Source organism: Pangasianodon hypophthalmus, chromosome 27 (genome assembly GCF_027358585.1).
Source record: "Pangasianodon hypophthalmus isolate fPanHyp1 chromosome 27, fPanHyp1.pri, whole genome shotgun sequence".
Lineage (NCBI taxonomy): Eukaryota > Metazoa > Chordata > Actinopteri > Siluriformes > Pangasiidae > Pangasianodon > Pangasianodon hypophthalmus.
Genome location: NC_069736.1, coordinates 12,918,766 through 12,937,409, shown reverse-complemented (window position 1 = coordinate 12,937,409; position 18,644 = coordinate 12,918,766). Strand labels below are relative to the sequence as shown.

The 18,644-nt window shown below is 38.4% G+C and overlaps 1 protein-coding gene across 1 annotated transcript; it reads right to left on the bottom strand.

The window, feature by feature from the left end:
* Nucleotides 1-73: 73 nt before the first annotated feature.
* On the bottom strand, nucleotides 74-16,133 carry zgc:63972 (protein CutA homolog). Its single transcript, XM_026922499.3, has 6 exons — nucleotides 15,881-16,133; nucleotides 12,866-13,014; nucleotides 10,602-10,661; nucleotides 7,603-7,648; nucleotides 7,393-7,442; nucleotides 74-7,261 (listed from the first exon to the last, which is right to left on the bottom strand). The coding sequence occupies exons 1-6, from the start codon at nucleotides 15,959-15,961 to the stop codon at nucleotides 7,159-7,161; spliced, it is 489 nt and encodes a 162-aa protein (XP_026778300.1). The 5' UTR covers nucleotides 15,962-16,133; the 3' UTR covers nucleotides 74-7,158.
* Between the last annotated feature and the right edge of the window lie 2,511 nt (nucleotides 16,134-18,644).

Here is an 18,644-nt window from a genome sequence, read left to right as displayed (position 1 = left end):
TTGAAGTTTATTTAGTGGTGTTGTTAGCTAGTGGAACACACGTGATTGTAAATCACTGCAAGACTATGGAGAGATGCTGGTCTACCTGAATATTGGCTTGTTTAATGTTTACCTGATTTTTCGTATTAGGTCATTTCATATTAAAGTACGCAGCAGCAATATTTTTGATTGGGCCTGGTACTAGTAAATGTATGAGTGGACAGAGAATAGGGATAAATTCATAAATTTAAAATTTATATTCTGAATTTATATATTTCTGTAAAGCTGCTTTGTGACAATGGGCATTGTTAAAAGCGCTTTACAAATAAAATTGAATGCAAAATACTTGTCATAAGCAGGTATTTTAATCCTATTGATATGTTTGAATGTACCACAACACTTATTAAAACAGGAAACAGCAATAAAAAATTGTACAGGAGAATTTCACAAAGTAAAAGAAATGTGTAAGTTATGTGGATGGTTATGTGGGCATGAAGTATCAGGATATTTTAAATGAAACTCTACCCTCTGCCAAGAGGCTACATCTTGGGTCATGCTTGGATCTTCTAGCAAGTCAATGATCCAGAACTTACATCCAAATCCACACAAAAATGGTTCAATGACCACAGAATCAGGCCTTTGACATGGCCATCCCAGTCCCCTGACTTAAAACCCACTTAAAATTTGTCAGCTGAAGAGCAGAGTCCAATCCACAAGAGAAGACCTAGGACCCTGGAGAACCTGGAGAGATTCTGTATAGAGGAATGGTCTCACATTCCTTGCTCTGCAATGTTCAATCTCAGCAAGCATTATAAGAGAAGACTCAATGCAGTTATGTTGGCAAAGGGAAGTTTCAAGTGCCAAATGCTATGTTCTTTGATAAGGGTTTTTATTTTCTTTGAACACATTTACCTCAAAGGTTTGTGAAGCTGACTATGTATATTTAATGGTCGTAGTTATGAAAAGTGTCAACAAATTCTGGAGTTGACTACAGAGGAAGAATAATAGGAGCCAGACAGTTTTTGCTACAACACTTATACTATAGCTTTTCTAAATGTATTTTGATGCAGGCACACACTAACTGCTAAACAAGTTTTTAATCATCTGAATCACTGTACCAGATTCCCCAAAGACACAATGCTATTTCTTCAGCATTTCTATTAGCCAACCTGTTGATGCATTAAATACAGCAGAAAACAGCTAGTCTTGAACTGAATAAAGTTTTAATAACATTAACAAAAAGAAACATGAAAATGGCATGTGTATGCAGTAGCGTCCACATATTATAAATATTATATTCTACCCATATTTCCCCAAAATTGACATAACAATATTGTTCCACATGTATCATTTTCAATCCTGTGTATTGGTATTAAAGCCCTTAACCATTTTAACAGTGTTGTGTCTCTTAGATCTGATGGATTTTTCAGTCATTTGTATTCCATCACTGGCTGGAAATTTTGATGGCGTGGTTTTAAAAGTTTCATGACAGATACTCCCAGGATACATATCGAATATAATTTATGCATACTAATAATGTTTAAATACAAGGTATGTATGATATTTGCATTACATCCAAGTTGTCGAGATGTTTTATGTGTAGTCAGAGCATTAATATGTATGCATATAATGCCAATATGAACTTATAACATGACACAACAGCACTTGTGTGTAAACTCTCAAGCCTATAAGGAATGGTAGCTATTTAACTGCTAGAAAGAATGCAACTTTATAAATAAGATGGGTCCCACAACTGTTAATATTAACAATTATTAAAGAATAAATATCAATATTTATAAAACCTGCATATGCCCTTAGCTGCAGTTAATAGCCCATGCATTTCAGAAAGCATCTGGAGCCACCCATACTGGACTTCCTAACTGATAAGGCACAATAATGTCTGCCACACGTTGGTGGCCATCATTCCCCTTGAATCAAGCTTCTCTGTGATCCATCATATGGCTTCCTCCAGTCAAGAGTATGGCCATACACTTTTGTCTATGCCCTCTGTTCTAGCAAAGTAAGTAAGACATTGATTTGAAATGTCTGTCCTCAAAAAGAGCAGTGTTCCCAAGTGATGAGGGTATGAAGGGTGCATTGCACCGACCCCCTGATGTGACCCAGTCTAACAGACTAGCTTAAAAAAGACCACTGTCCTTCTGGAAACATGTTCAGTAGAATCCATTGCTCTGACCTTAGGATCTACTGTGCTTCTGCCCAGAGGAAATTGACTTTCTTGGGACAGAATGTTTCTCAATGGGGATTAACTTCGGCCAGCCCTAAGCCCCAAAGGCTGAGTTAACAGCAGAACTGAAGTTTATACCTCTGCAGTTTAATCATCAATCATCCCCATATACATTTGAGTATCAGGGTAGCTAGCATTCCCACTGTACAACCTGTGTCAGGAACTTTTCTTCCTGTTCACCATGAGGCTGCAAAGTTTGCTAAGAGTGTGGCCATGTCTCAGGTGGCCTGCTCCCTGGGTGAGGGCACACACGAGCCAATCATCCAGTATCCTTATGCTCTTTGCTCTTAGGGGCAAATGGACCACTTGCATCAATCTAGTGAATATCCACATAGCTAAACTGAGCCCTAAAGGGTGGAATTTTGAACTGTTATGCCTGTCCCTGGGAAGCAAAGCTCAGAAAATGTGATTCAGAGTAACTGGAACATGAAAGTGTTCATCACGGAGTTTGATCATTGTGAACCATTCCTGTGGTTGCAAGGCTACAAGGACAAGACAACACTGCAAAAATAATGTCTTAGCAAGTGAATCATGAATATTATAATGTATATAATATTTTCTATTATAAGATAACACTAAGCCAAATATAAGATTATTAAAGTATTTCTAGACATATTTACTAATTGCAAACTTCAAATAATCTATCCCTACTCGCAGATAAATTAGCTAATTTTAAGCATTTATGTCTAGAAAGAACCAAAATTATCTGCCAATGGAACGAGACAATTTAAATCCTGAAATTAGTAAAAATGTCTAAAAATAGTTTTAATAATCTTATATTTGGTTAGTTGTAATCTTATAATAAGACATACTAGATAAACTTGACTATATTTAAGATTTTTTTCACTTGCTAAGATGTCATTTCTTTCAAGTAAACTTCTGCATGTGCAATGGCAGATTTTTTTGGAAATCCATCTTTTTTCAGAATCAGGAAGTATGCTGAGTAGAAACCCTTGCTCTGAACAGTGTGCTCTACTTTTTCTATCAGGTCTTTGTGCAAGAGGAAGCACACCTCTTGGGACAGCAAGGAAAACAGAGCTTTGAAAAGGCTGACACTGTCAACAGGGCCCACTGGTCTGAGGTGCTTGCTGCCCAGTGAGCACTGTTTTTAGCTGTGATGCATCCCACTGGCAGCCTTTGACCATCATGGCCAAGCTCCATGGGGAAGAATTCTCTTCTTTTGGGCTTCTCAGGCCCAAAGATAGACCCGGGTACAATGAGCAAATTTCACAGGGTTGTTTTGCATGCCCTTAGCAGTGTCAACTAAGCCAACCATAACCATAAAAATTAAATTGGACGAGAGCTGTCCTGCCTCATTGCTTAAAGTGCCAAGTGCAGAAATGCAGGTTTAATCAACCTCATCACCGAGGGGTCCACTTGTCTACTTAAGCAACCTGTACTCTTTTCACTGTGGCCTAGTAAAAGATTTTGCAGCCAAAATAGTCAAAAAAAAAAAAAAAAAAAAAATCATTTGGCACCCTCTGTGTTCATACCAACTGAGCCACTGCTGCCTGAGACTCGGCTGACGATCACCTGTCAGACTCAACAATCCTTCCAGAAGCAGCCATTGATATACACTATATAGCCAAAGGTTTGTGGACACCTGGTCATCACACCCATATGTAGGCCTTCCCTAAACTGCTGCCATAAAGTTGGAAGCACTTAATTGTATGGGATGTCTTTGTATGATGTAGCATTATAATCTTCCTTCATTGGAATGAAGATGCCCAAACATGTTCCAGCAAGGTTGGAGTGGAAGAACTCAAGTGGCCTGCACAGAGCCCTGACCTCAACCCCACTGAACATTTTTGGGATGAACTGGAATGCTAACTGCTCCCCAGGCCTCCCTTAATTCAGCCCCAGGTCTCTGTTGTACTTCCACTAACAGTCATGAGCTCATTCTGCATGTGGCTTCTGCTTTAGCATCATGGCTTAGGTTATCTCTGACTCCAAACTGGATTCTAGATCCACCAGGCAAGCATGCTGCGTCAGCATTGGTATCACTGCACATTCTGTGCATGAAACGTCATGCAATTCACCACCAAGAGCTCTTTTCTGAGTACAACTTTCCCAGAATTAAGGTCCTGCAGAAAAATACCACAATGTATTGTTAATAGTGGGACTATCCATTCCATGAATAACCACTAAGAGCATTATTCAGAGTGTAATTTTATCAGAAATACAGCTTTTAAGAAAAAAATGCCACAGTGTATTGTAAACAGAGTGATTGCCATTCTGAGATTCACCACTAAGACTGCTATTTCAAGTATGACCTTCTCAAAAATAAGGCACTGAAGAAAGACACCCCAATGTTTCAGAAAATGGGGCTGACAATCATGGAATGGACACTAAGTACTGTACAACCATCTTGGGAGTGCTGAAGAAGCCACATCATTAGTGCTGCATTTGACTTGAGGTCATAACTTGTAATTCACAACCTCCAACTGGGAAAAACCAAAGAAAACACCACCTCAAGTGGAAATTCCTACTTGTCACCTTGGGGTAGTCTTCTAAACTATGAGTTCCTTCCCAGTTTATGGAGTGATGTCAAATCAACAAGGCTGCGCACAGCATCAGTGAAAAAGCAAAAAATTCTTATCTTTAAATGAGTTATACTGTATATACAAGTATTTGCTTTAGATTAATCAACATATACTGATATATTTGTTTGTTAAATCTTTAACATTGACTATACAGGTTGCTGTCTGAGGAGGAAAACATACATCACTCATCACAGTTATCTGGCTAGCTTGTTGCTAACATAAGACAAACATGGAGACATCCATGTTTTTCCCCCACTTCTTATGCTGAATGCACAGAAGTAAAAAATGACATTGTTCTGACCTGTGAATTACCATTTATGAGGTAAGTCGAATGCAGAATTACTAGTTGCTATACAGTAGGCTACTGTGGCTAGATAATCTACCGAGTGAAAAGAGAATGTACAGGCCACCAGGGGCAGTTCCATCCCAGACCACTAGAGGGTTACTCATTGTTTAGAACAACTTCTGTTGTCTGCTCCCTTTTCCTGTCATAATCCTGCACAACTGTTTTGTGTTTCCCCATTATTTCACCCTATTTAAGTCCCATGTTTCCCCCTACTTTTGTGGAAGCAGTAAGCTTATGTTTGTGGCTGTGGCTAGATTAGTTACTGTTTGCACTGTGTTTAGTTTTTGTCCCCTTTAAAGAAGTTTTGCATATTGCGTCCGTCTTCCTGGACTCTCCGTTATGACAATGTATTTGGGAACTGTGTTGCTGAAGATCCCTAAATGGAGTAGGTTGCCATGATGCCATTAAATCTTGCTGAGAGATGCCTAGGTTACTTCCCTTAGCATTATGAGAGTGGGATTGCAAGGCAAACCACTCCACCACATTCATGACTCAGTATTATGAGCATGGATTATGTGAGCAATCCACCCCACCACACTCTTGTCCTTCTTACACATCGTAATACTTCTGAGGGATCTAATTGCGAGGTTAGTACCACTTGTAGCCTATTTTAAGAGCCTACTGCCAGATTTGCAGGATAGCCTAACCTGTAGCTCTGACCATAGTCACAAGCTGTTCTATAGTCTGAAAATCTCCCAACATATGTACAAAGGTGAAAGGAAGTAAAGGGAATGCCAGCCATTAGTAATACCATTTTAGAGTGTCATATGGTCAAAACATGACTTGTTAAAGGTCTTGACATGGGCTGAAACACTGCCCCTGACTTAAATTCAGAAAACACTAAAAATGAAAATCTGAAAAACCAATTGCTGTATTATTATTATTATTATTATTACAGTGTAAAACCACTTTATGTGATACATTTTTAAAAATTATATATAAGAAATGCATAAGTATTGAATTGTCCCTATTTATCTTGTATTCACAGTTAAATTATTTAAAGAAATATTACAATAAATTACAATGCTTTCTGGGTAAGTTCTTTATTTACGAAGCTTTCGAAAATTCCTAATAATTATCCTAATAATCATGTAATAGTAATTAACAGTCAGCACTGTGTCAGGGGAGTTGGGTCACAACTGGCAGGATACATCAAATGTTATCATGTCCCTACTTTAGGAATGAATGATGTCTGATAACACAGTGACAGGCAGAGCCGTCAGCCAATCAATGGAGAAAGAGCAAGACAGAGATGGATTAAGAGTCCAATATAATCAAATAAAAGGAAAATAGATTCAGGAGTGATGGAGTTTTATCATTATTCTTGCTGAACAAGTAAGGCATACATTTGTTCTCTAGAGAAATTAGTGAATGAGAGCCATCAGATTTATCCTTGCTGTGGAATTGTTCTGTTACCCAGATGTGAAGCTGCTTTAGCTAAAGAGATAACGATAGCTGGATAGTGGAAAACTAGTTACGTTTGGTGTGTTTCTCTGTATTTGTATATACTTTTTTTTAATTGTGTGATCTACTTTAAAGAAAGGTTTGCAGTAGTTTACCTACAGTTTAAATGATAAAGTTAAGTACACACTTATCTCCTATGCTTGCGAGCTCACTTCAAGTAAGTGCACGTCTTAATTTTACTCATATAAACTTTGGTCCTTGAAATAAGTAATATGCTTACATGCTTCCTTCAAGACACACACATCTTTTTGAACTGCTGCTCATGCAAAGTCACTGGACAGCTGAATGTGCTTGGATGAGCAGGGCCAATTCAGCTCTCTTTTATGGCCACATATGGCTCTGACATTGTCAGGATTCAAATCTGTGATCTCACAAAGACAAGGTAACGCCTTTTCCACTGCACTACTCTGCATTCACTCAGCCATTTGGTGAGGTTTTATTAATTATTTAATTACGATCAGTCCTTGCAGCCTTGACCATAAATCCTTTATCCATGATATTGCACCTCTTATAAAGACCAGAACTGAATGTTCTCCAACCAGTAGGAATGTACTTTCATTTCATGATGGTCAATGATAGGGTTATACATCAGGAACTGCATCATCTATCCATTTCAAGTAGGATTGACTTCCATCTTGAATGGGAAAACTGAGGATTTCTGGAGTTTGGTATGGATGTATGGCTCTAGAGGAACACACAGACTGGCATGTGAAATCCAAATTACATTAATATTTTTGAATTCTTGATACAAATTTAGTAGGTACTATATACATAGTAGGAAAATCATGCCTTTAATTAAAAGGAAATTTACTTACTTTACAAAATCAATGAGTCGCTGAATCATAGAAGTTCTGGTCCTCACCAGCTAAGAAACAAAAATATAAATATATGTGTTATACTTTTCCAATTCTATATAATTTTGAATGGCCACTGACATTTTCTTGTTTCATATTCAGGGCAGAGGAACCTTCATGTGATAATTACAATTTAAAAGCTTAAAAGACTTATTAAAAAAGTCTACATACCAGCAGGATTTCGGAAGCATCTTGAATCTCCCCTTTCCAGTAGAACCTTATATACACAAATAATAGTAACTATATATATATATATATATATATATATATATATATACCCAAAAGTTTGCAGACATCTGACTGTAACATTCATACAGCATGTGCTTGATGAACATCCCATTCTGTGGGGATTTGCCCATTGAGCCACAAGAGCATTAATGAGTTCGGGTACTGATGTTGGGCGAGGAGGCCTGGGGGGCAGTCACCGTTCCAGTTCATCTCAAAGGTGTTCAGTGGGGTTGAGGTCAGGGCTCTGTACAGGCAACTCGAGTTCGACCACTCCAACCTTGGCAAACATGTCTTCATGTGATAATGACAATGTGCAAAGGGGCACTGTCATGCTGGAACAGGTTTGTGCCCCTTAGTTCCAGTGAAGGGAAATTGTGATATCATAGCCTGCCAAGGCATTCTTTTTTGTGTGCTTTCAAATTTGTGGCACCAGTTTGGGGAAGAACCACATATGGGTGTGATGGTCAGGTGTCTGCAAACTTTTGTCTATACAATGTATATACAGGCACACTATTTGGCCAAACTTTTGTGGACACCTGACCATAAGACTCATATGTGCTGTTTGAATATCCTATTCCAGATATAGTCCCCCTTTGCTGTTATAATAATCTCCATTCTTCTGGGAAGGTTCTGGAGCATGGCTGTGGGAATTTTGTTATTCAGCCACAAGGGCAAATTGGGACTAAATCTGGAATGGGATGTTCAACAAGCACATGCTGTATGAATGTTATGGTCAGGTGTCCGCAAACTTTTGCCCATAAATAAGGGGTTGCAGTGATTTAAATTAGGTTATTTAATTATTAGTTGTAGGGCTCCTGTTTATTATTTTTTTTTTAAAGAACCTTCTGATATGGGCCATGCCTACTTCAGGTTTAAAGCTGAATACAGATACAGATATTTGTTGCACTAAACAGATAATGTCTGCTGATAATGTCTTGTTGATGTTTTGATTAAACCATAGCCTTCCTCTCAGGTCAAACTAGTCTGGCCATTCTTCTCTGATCTCTCTCATCACCCGCATTTGGATGTTTTTATTTTTCACACCATTCTGTGTAAAGTTTCTGAAATACTCAAACCAGCCCATCTGGCACCATCAACCATGCCAAGGTCAAAGTAACTGACGTCACATTATGTAATTCTATTAAATATTTAATTATTTAATTCTCCTGTTTGGTATGAACATTAATACAACATATTATTACTGTGTATATACTGTATATATAATGGAGAACCTACAGAAAAGTAAAATATGCAGCTCATGAAATATACACTACATGGACACCTGACCATCACAACTATATCAGCTGTTGAACATCCCATTCCATTAATACATAGTGTTGTCACAAAGTGTTGCAAACTGTTGCCACAAAGTTAGAAGCATACAATTGTCAAAAATGTTTTTTTAATGCTGCATTAACATTACCCTTCACTGGAACAAAGAGTCTAGCCCAAACCCTGAAAAACAGCCTCAGACCATTATCCCTCCTGCACCAAACTTTACTGTTGGCACAATGCATTCCAGTTGGTAGCATTCTCCTGGCATCTGCCAAACCCAGATTTGTCCAGCAGACTGCCACATAGTTGTCAGTGTGATTCATCACTCCAGAGAACACATTTCCACTGCTCTAGAATCCAGTGGCTGCGTGCTGTAGACCACTGCATGCTGTAGACCACTTCTGGGCCTTCTTTATTTTAATAATTGGCTGTGTTTCTGATTAAGACTTATAAACCGAAATCAAGGAAGCAGAAGAAAAAAAAAGAAAAGAAACACACATCTCTGTCTCTTCCCCTGTCCTCCTACTGCTGCCTCACATGAACAGCCTAAAGATCACCATGGGATTACTGTGGATGGTACCACATAGAAACCATAAAGATGGCTGTGGATGTTCTTCCTTGGATAGCCTTACGACTGCAATTACTAAGAACAGTTTGCAAAAAGTGTCCATCATTGAACAGTTAATAACTTTCAATAATCACTGGTAACACTCAAGAACAGAAAGGCCAGATTAGACTGCTAGAAAATCTAAAAATCCTGCCCAGTTCTGGAACAAGATACTTTGGGCAGATGAAACCAAGATTAACTTGTATCAGAATGATGGGAAGAGAAGAGTATGGAGAAGGAAAGGAAGGGCTCATGATCCAAAGAATACCACATCATCAGTCAAACATGGAGGCAGTGTTATGGCAAGGGCATGTATGGCATGGGCATTTTTGTTTAACCCCTTGAATTAAAGCTGAAAGTCTACACTTCAATCACATCTTCATTGCTTCATTTCAAACCCATTGTGGTGGTGTGCAGAGGCAAAGCTACGAAAATTGTGTCACTGTCCAAATACTTATGGACCTGACTATACTATCTTACAATACAATCTGCATAATTGTATTCTTTTGTTTGGCGTCATAAAACATGCTATGTTTATGTAATTCTGAAACTACTTCTAAAACATTAGCTGACTAAAGAAAATAGCAGTGCCAGACAGGAAGCCTCAGGTTGTTTCTGCTCATTAATCATTCCTACTTCTGATGTCCTTCCTTCTATCATTAAAAAAATACTCTTCCATATGCTTTTTTTTTTTTTTAAAGCAAACATTGTTTTTCCTAAACATTTCACACATGCACATGACACAGTGTCGAATCAGTCCAATAATTCTGAAAGCTTGAAATAATATTGTGCTAATTTTAACATTTTGTTTGTATCTAAAAGCAAAATTATCTACCAATAGAATAAGACAATGTAAAGCTTGAAATTAGTAAAAAAAAAAAAAAAGTCTTTTATTTTTATAATAGGAAATACTAGATACATTTGACTATATTCAAGATATTTTCACTTATTTATTGGAGTCATTTATTGCAGTGAAGTGTTACTGGGCTGGTTAGGCAGTTAGGCTATTACAGTTATGGTGTGTGTAGGTTTATAGAAAAAAAAGTCAGTCTCTTCTTACATGGTTGAGGTGCGGGGGAGAATATTCACACATGCTGCCATCCTTTTCTCCATGATGTTTCTGAGAGAAATAATAATATTATTATTATTATTATTATTAATTAATTAAATAATTAATTAATACTCATATTTGGTAACCACTTTAATCCTGATCCCAGGAATACACCCCTGGCGAAATGCAAATCCACCACAGGGCACCATGCACACACACTCACACACTCACATATTCGTTCACACCTATAGTAATCTCCAGTCCTCCTACAGGCATGTTTTTGGGAGGTGAGAGGAAACCAGAGAACTGAGACGGACACAAGGAAAACGTGTGAAACTCCATACAGACAGTAACACAAGCTCATGAACAAACCGGGGACCCTGGAACTGTGATGTGGCAATGCTACCTACCTGTTGCATTTTGTTTTTGATTCCCATGAGTTGATGGAAGAAGTCTTGCAGCAATTTTATTATATCATCCAATCTTCTATAAATATTTAACAGTGAGAATATATTACAACATATTAAAGGACTAAAAAAATTGTCTCAGAATCTTTCCCCTTCCCATGGTGACGAAAGCCAAGTGCTTGTGTTTTGTGCCCGTCTTCACTCCTAACCTGTCATTGGTTTCTTCCTTTGTTGTGTTCAGCTGCTATGTGCTCGCTCTGTTATCTCTCTAGTTTGTTTGCATATACTTGGCTGTTTATTTGATTTATTGCCAAGTCTTATCAAATGTTATTGTCTGTTTCTAAGCCTCGTTTCAGAGTTACATGTTTCCTGGTTTTGACCTTTGCCTGTTTGCCTCTCTTATGATAATTACTTTTACAATCCGCACTGTTTGAAAAAAGGTCCATGGCAACTGGGCAGAAACTTAATTGTGAGTTTGCTTTTATATTTTAACAAATTTGCTTCTTCCAAATGCAGGAAATTAGCTAAATTCCTTTTCAGAAGTTGATTAGCCATGTGAACACCATGATTTCTTATAGTGCTTGCGTCTGAGTAGAGAGTGTATTTACCAAGTCTAAAAGCCTTCCTAGTACTGGCATGCAACTGCATATCAAGTCAAAGACACCAGTGTTCTCTCTCACACACACACCACACACCCCTCATTTGTATGCAGCTGTGTCAAAAACATCCTAAACGGTGTATCATCTTACTTCATTAAAATAATTACATAATCTAACAATAAAAGACCCAGGACACCAGTAATGAATAAGAATTGCATGCACACATCATATACCCTCATATAACAACATGATATGTACATTTGTTTGCACCTTTGCATATGGAACAGCCTGCACTAATGAGATTTTCCACTGAAACAATGCCAGTCTCTGCCAGTCATTCCTGAGAATGAACACATTGCAATGTACACATGATACAATATAAATTGGATAATGGCTTAAAATTCAATTTATATTCCTGCGGTCACATTACTGTATTCAATCTGAGTTATGTGGGTTGCTTAACGCTGATCGCAACTCATTTTTATGTTTAGCTTCTTACTGGTATCACTAGATGCTGTGTTGTATTTAGCACCAAAATGAAAAATGAACATTGTTGTTTTTTAAATCATTTAAGAATTTTTTTCTGCCATTTTTTCTCTTGCTTTTTTGAGTTTTGCAGGACTATATTTGGTAAAGGTGTAGCTTTTTAAACTTTTTAAACTAGCTAGTGCAAACAACCCACAAACTTACATGATTTTGCCAAGTAAGCACTGTGCTGATAGAAATACCCTAATACACCACTCAACATTGTTTGCATGTCTCGTATGTAAAAATAACTGCACTGTGAAACCCCTAATCTGTTGTTTCTACATTGCTCTTCTAGTACTACCAGTGTCTAGCACGGGTTCACGCTTCACGGGTTGTTTACAGTTCCAGTGTCAGTCATTATGCAATCTGATATGTCCATATGGTTCTGATCAGGTTTTTGTTGCTTTTATAATTAAACTGTAGTTAGGAATTTAAATTTCTTAGATTTACCATTGCGGAATACCTACTTATTGACAGATTTCTAGTATCACAATGTTTTGTTGTTTTTTTACATTTGAAATGGCTTTACCAAACCATAAGGCAATATGAATTTTTGTAACCAAATTAAGTTTTCTAAAGCTGCTCCTGTACATACACATTAAAGTGGCTGACAATGGCTTTTGAACAATGCTAATGAAGTTTTGCGTTTTGTAACATCATAAAAATGGTACAACACACTACTATATAAACAGGGTCTCAGTATTTGATAATGGTCATATGTGGGAATATGTCTATGTACCTTCCAATATCTTTAGCAGTTTGCTCAGTAGGACAGTTGATGAGCAATAAAGAATGATGTCCAGCAACGTAACTGCCACTCAGGGCTGTGTACAACTGAATAGCCAACATTGACATCATTGGGTACAGCATCATGGTCAGGATCAGTGTCTAAAACAAATTATACCAAAAGGTTATCAATGACATTGTTCTGGACAGAGAAAGTCAACAAAGAACATTATTTATTAATTTATTAAAATATCTTACTTTAGTTTAGCAGAACCAGTTGGTACAGTGTTTATGGCTTTGTTTATGGTAAAAACAGGTGTTATGTACATAGGGGATATTTGCTCTTTCCTGCTATTTTGTGTTACACAGGGTACTATAGTCCACAACACTATGTGTCTAGTTACTTCTTGAATGACAAATGCCAAATCACAAAGGAACATGGATTGTTCACAAATAGTAAAGTAAAAGTTCATTTGTTTCTGGCATTAAATTGTATTGTATTTTAATAATAGTGAACAAACTACTTATGTGTTTATTTTAATGAAGAAAGTTCTTAATGGTTTGCAATTTTCACATGAATGCTTACACCTACAGTCAGGTCCATAAATATTTTGACATTGACAAAGTGATTGTTATTTCAACTGTCTGCAAAATATTAGAGTGAATATGAGTTGATAATGAATATGAGTGCAGACTTTGAGCTTCAATTTCCAAATCAGGTAAATGGTAGGATAGGAATTACAGCACTTTTTATATGTGGCCCTCCCTTTTTGATGGACCAAAAGTAATTAGACAATTGGCTACCCAGCTGTTTCATGGCCAGGTGTGTGTTATTCCTTCATTATTCCATATACAAGTAAGCAGATAAAAGGCCTAGACTGTTAACTGTTGACTGTTAACTCTCCATATGAGAGAGTCCAAAGAGATGTCACTGCTAGTGAAGCAAACTATCATTAGGTGTGGCCAAATCAACTATTTGGCATGTTCTTAAAAAGAAAGAATGCACTGGTGATTTCAAAGAACAACAAAAGGCCCAGAAGACCATGGAAAACAACTGTGGTGGATGACAGAAGAATTCTTTCCTCGGTGAAGAAAAACTCTCTGCAGTAAAGGCCTGGCAGAGCATCACCAGGGAAGAAACCCAGCGTCTGGTGATGTCTGTGGATTCCAGACTTCAGGCAGTTATTGACGGCAAAGTATTCTATGACCATTTTTATTCCAATGTCCATCTTACTCCAAAAAGCTCACTGTGTCACAGAGTTCAAAAGATTTTCCACTAGAAAACGGTGCACGGAAATGCAGAGAGACGACAGAATTGCAAAATTTTGAATTATGGTTGTGGCCAGAAGAGTTTACAAAAGATACAAGATACAAGCTTTGTATCCTATGGGCAGACTCTCTGAACTAATGTGGTTGAGACAGATATGGATAAATTAAGATAAACTGTTTATCATGATTAAGGGTACTCATGATAATGAACTTTACTACACACTATATGGCCAAACGTTTGTGGACACCTGACCATCACACTGTAAGAAATTACAGAGGTTGCTGAGAAGTGGGTTTTGATCTGGTGTGATCTCAACCCAAGCAAGCAGGTTCCTCTCTCCCATGCCATAAGCTGATCAGCTGTTGCAGCAAATCTTACACTTACACCAGGAAGATAATCAAATCATAGGATGGGAATGGGAGTAGAATAAAAAGGACCATTTAAGACAAAGGGGGACAAAGGGGTACCAAATGTTTGCATATGGGTGATAATTTCTGCTCAAGAGGAATACATTATAAAGGTTTTAGTTGAATGTTCTGGGTTCAGGCTGCTTTTCTCGTGTGCCTTGCTACTGTTGTTATTGGAATAAAGACATTCACATTTTTCACCAAGTTCAAAAAAGTCTTTTTTTTCCCCCTACAAGATCCATTTGTGGGTCTTCCCCAGACTGTTGCCACAAAGTTGGAAGCACATAATGCTCCGAAATCAGAATCAGAAACAGCTTTATTGGCCAAGTGTGCTTGCACACAAGAAATATTTTTCCGGCTTACAGGTGCTTCCACTGAGTGCAACACACAATGGGGTGTAATATACAGTACAAGACAGAAACATATTAAAGTAGAAAAAAGAAAACAGAACAATATAAAAATCATCTGGACCAATATAACCAATACACAGTACTGCCTGTGCTAACCAGTAAATGTGGGTTCCGAGGTAGCAGTAGCAGTAGTTTATTGCACTATAGCCCAACAATTACACTTTAGGCAAGACTTGTGTCTGTATTAACTGTTCATGACAGAGATGGCCTGTGGGGGAAAAGGAATAAAAAAAAGAAATAATCACTGTTCTTGTGCCTAATTGTTTTGGTGCATAGAGTGCTCTGCAGCTGTAACATTACAATTTCCCGTCACTGGAACTATGAGGCCTGAAGATGTCCCTGCATGACAATGCCGTTGTGCACAAAGCGAGCTCCATGAAGACATGTTTTGCCAAGGTTGGAGTGGAAGAACCTGAGTGGCCTGTACAGAGCCCTGACCTCAACCCCACTGAACACCTTTGAGATGAACTGGAACGCTTCTTTGCCTGACATCACAAATGCTCTTGTGGCTGAATGGGCACAAATTCCTACAGCCACGCTCTAAAATCTAGTGGAAAGACTTCGCGGAAGAGTGGAGGTTATTTTAACAGCAAAGGAGGATTAAATACAGAATGGGATGTTCAACATGCAAGTGTCCACATACTGTTGGCCAGATAGTGTTTGCAATATATACTAGCCTACTATAAGTTGTTTAGTAGAATTTTTTTTTTTAAAAATAATTGATCAACCACATCAACAAGACATCTCTGTACAGAACAGCACAGTTCCCAGCAGTGGCTCTACAGAGCAGTGCAGTAAACGCACTACCCAGTATTGTTGACGTTTCATTCATAAGAAATGGAGAGCAAAGCGTACTGACTATTGAGTATTGCCCAAAACGCAACTTTCATTCTTCCATTTCGAGCTGTCATGTTAAATAATTGTTTTTGGAAGTCACTTACCCAGAAAATGACAAGAAGTCGAGTTCTGGTCATGTTGTGAGAAATTTGATCCGTGTGACACCGCGGACAAAACCAGTCCATTCCGTGTCCTTCAGCAAGAGTACAGGACCTGGTAACCTTCCAGTGCTGGATAAAATATAAAACAAAGACTCTAGCACAGCTGTTTACATGTCGTTTCTTTCGAAACCTTGACACGACTAGTCTTGCGGTTACAGCGTTGACAGCTACTTCACTGACTGGCAGGTGGACGAGAGGCGAGTCGAAGCTGATTGGCTCATAACCCGGAAGTCAAAGCATAATACATTCTAGAACATAAACTTCCCAGCGCTGTGGTTGAGACGAAAGTTCATCACTGCAGACAAAACAAATATTTCTGCAAAATGAAGGGATAATCTTACGACAGAGGTTTTAGTGCCTCAAAGTCGTGTCTAACCGTATTTGTTTTATCACATTAGGTGCGTTCACATTCAGCTGCGCCTCAGTTGATAAATTCAGCCGCCACTTTATTAGGAACACTTGTACCCCTGCATGTGATAGCAGTGCAATGCATGAAGTCATGCAGATAACAGCTCAAGTGCTTCAGTTAATCTTCACATCAGACATCAGAATGAGGGAGAAATGTTATCTCAGTGACTTTGATCATGGCATAGCTGCTGGTGAGGTTAGTTTTGTGTGTGTGTGATCAAATATTTATTGAAAGTGAGCAACCATTATGTGACATAGGTCTGCTAGGATTTTACATATTAAAGGAACAAACAAAAGGATCATAGATAGAGACTGTGTGCATACCTGCATGAAGAAAACACAATATGAAGTCACTAGTGCACACTGAAACAATCCCTTTTTTTTTTTTTTTTTTTACACAAAATATATACACACAAACAGACGTACATACAAATATGAACATGAGGACACACAAATCAACACTTACCAACAGCAAGAATCCAAATATACATGGTAGTTTCTTTGGTACACATAATTCGAGCTGTTGAGAGTTCCATTTGAGATTAGAAATGTTAACTGCTGAGAGCCTTCAAAATCAAATCAGGTAACGTTTGAGGAGCATGGCCACTGTTTTACCACTCTTTACATCTGTGGTGAGCAGAAAAGCATCTCAGAACCCCAGCAACTCAACCCATGGAAGCTTGAGGCATATGGCTACAAACAGCAGATGACCACTTCTATCAGGAAAGAAAAGGAATCTGAGGCTACAGGTTCACAGGAATGGCATCTTAATAAAGACAAAATAGCACAAAATGCTTGCTGTGTTTTGTCTTTTTAAGAAGACCTATAAATGAATGCTACGGTAGGACAGTTTGATAAGACAAGTCATTAGAACACCAGTTGTAGTCAGGGGAAGAAAAGAAATGTGTGTCATATCAGATATTGTGGAGGAAACAATAATATACCCATACTATAAATAGGCAAGCACAGCTAAACCTCACATGCGTCTTAAAGATAAAAAAGACATTCAATTTTGGCACCCATATCAGATTATTCTCTGTTGGGTCCCTGGAGGACTAGTGGATAGGCCACAGCACTCTCACTACCACAGCCCATGTTCAATTCCCAGCCAGGGAATCAACCCCAGTCTTTGGGGTTGCACACAACAGTGCACTCCCTGTGTTGGTTCCAAAGCCAGATAAAATTGGGCAGGGTTGCATCAGTAAAAACTGTGCCAAATCAAATATGCAGAAAAATGATCTGCTGATATGAACCCTAATGGGAGCAGATGAAAGAAGAACATCAGATTATTTTCTGTTGCCAAATGTCTTAAGGTAGATTGTTTTCCACTTTCGTGGAACAAAGCACAACAGCAGCACCAATGGCCATAAGAAAAATACACAAAATGGTATGAAGAAGCGAGGCGAGAGCTGACATGTGGCCAGTTAGTGACGTTCATGTCAGGTGATTGCACAGAGTGAAACACCCCCTAGATTTTGTGCACATTTGGCCTGATATTTTTCATCCTGATTTACTGACACATTACCACAACACATTGTCAAAAGTGATATGAAATACAGTCATGGGTGTAATAAACAGGAATAAAGTGGATTTTTTTTTCTCTATCATCCTTTATTACCCAAAATGCCTTTGGAGGAGAGACAAAAAGTAGACAGACTATGCACACATGGTTCAATCAAATTACACAAAAGGACAGATGAAAGTATTTTTTTTAAATGAAAGGGTTGTAGAATTTCTGTTTACCACATTTGGTATTCAGAGGAAACACAGCATTAACCCAGTAGGGCTTTGTCTGCATCTCTGCGTCAACACTGATCGATGTAGGGCAAGAATGGGCCAAGCACACTCCAGTTAAGATGCTGGAGCTTGTGGGAGCAGTGTGAAGAGAAAGACAATAACACTAGTCCTTTTTTTTTTGTTTGTTAAGGAACACAAACAATGGAGGCAGACTGTTCCCTTGTGTGTTTACAGCCAGTACCAATGTGCCTCGTTCAGAGGAGGTCATGGTATCAACCTGCTTAATGCCCTTGGTTGCTGTGATCTTCTCTGGGGTCTGGACTGTGGTCACACAGGTCTCATCCATATTCAAGACATACCATGCTTCCAGGCCTTGATGCCCCCAAACTGTCACCAGGTTGTCAAAAAAGGTAGGAACAGGCAATGCCTATTAAGGCTGGTTGTCCTGGGGAGCCGGAAGGTCTGGGGACATTGGATGGCTAGACGTCTATTCTGGCCACTTGGGCCCTCCTCCACGACTCCAGAACTGCTAACTGGAAACAGAATCTCTAAACATTTAATG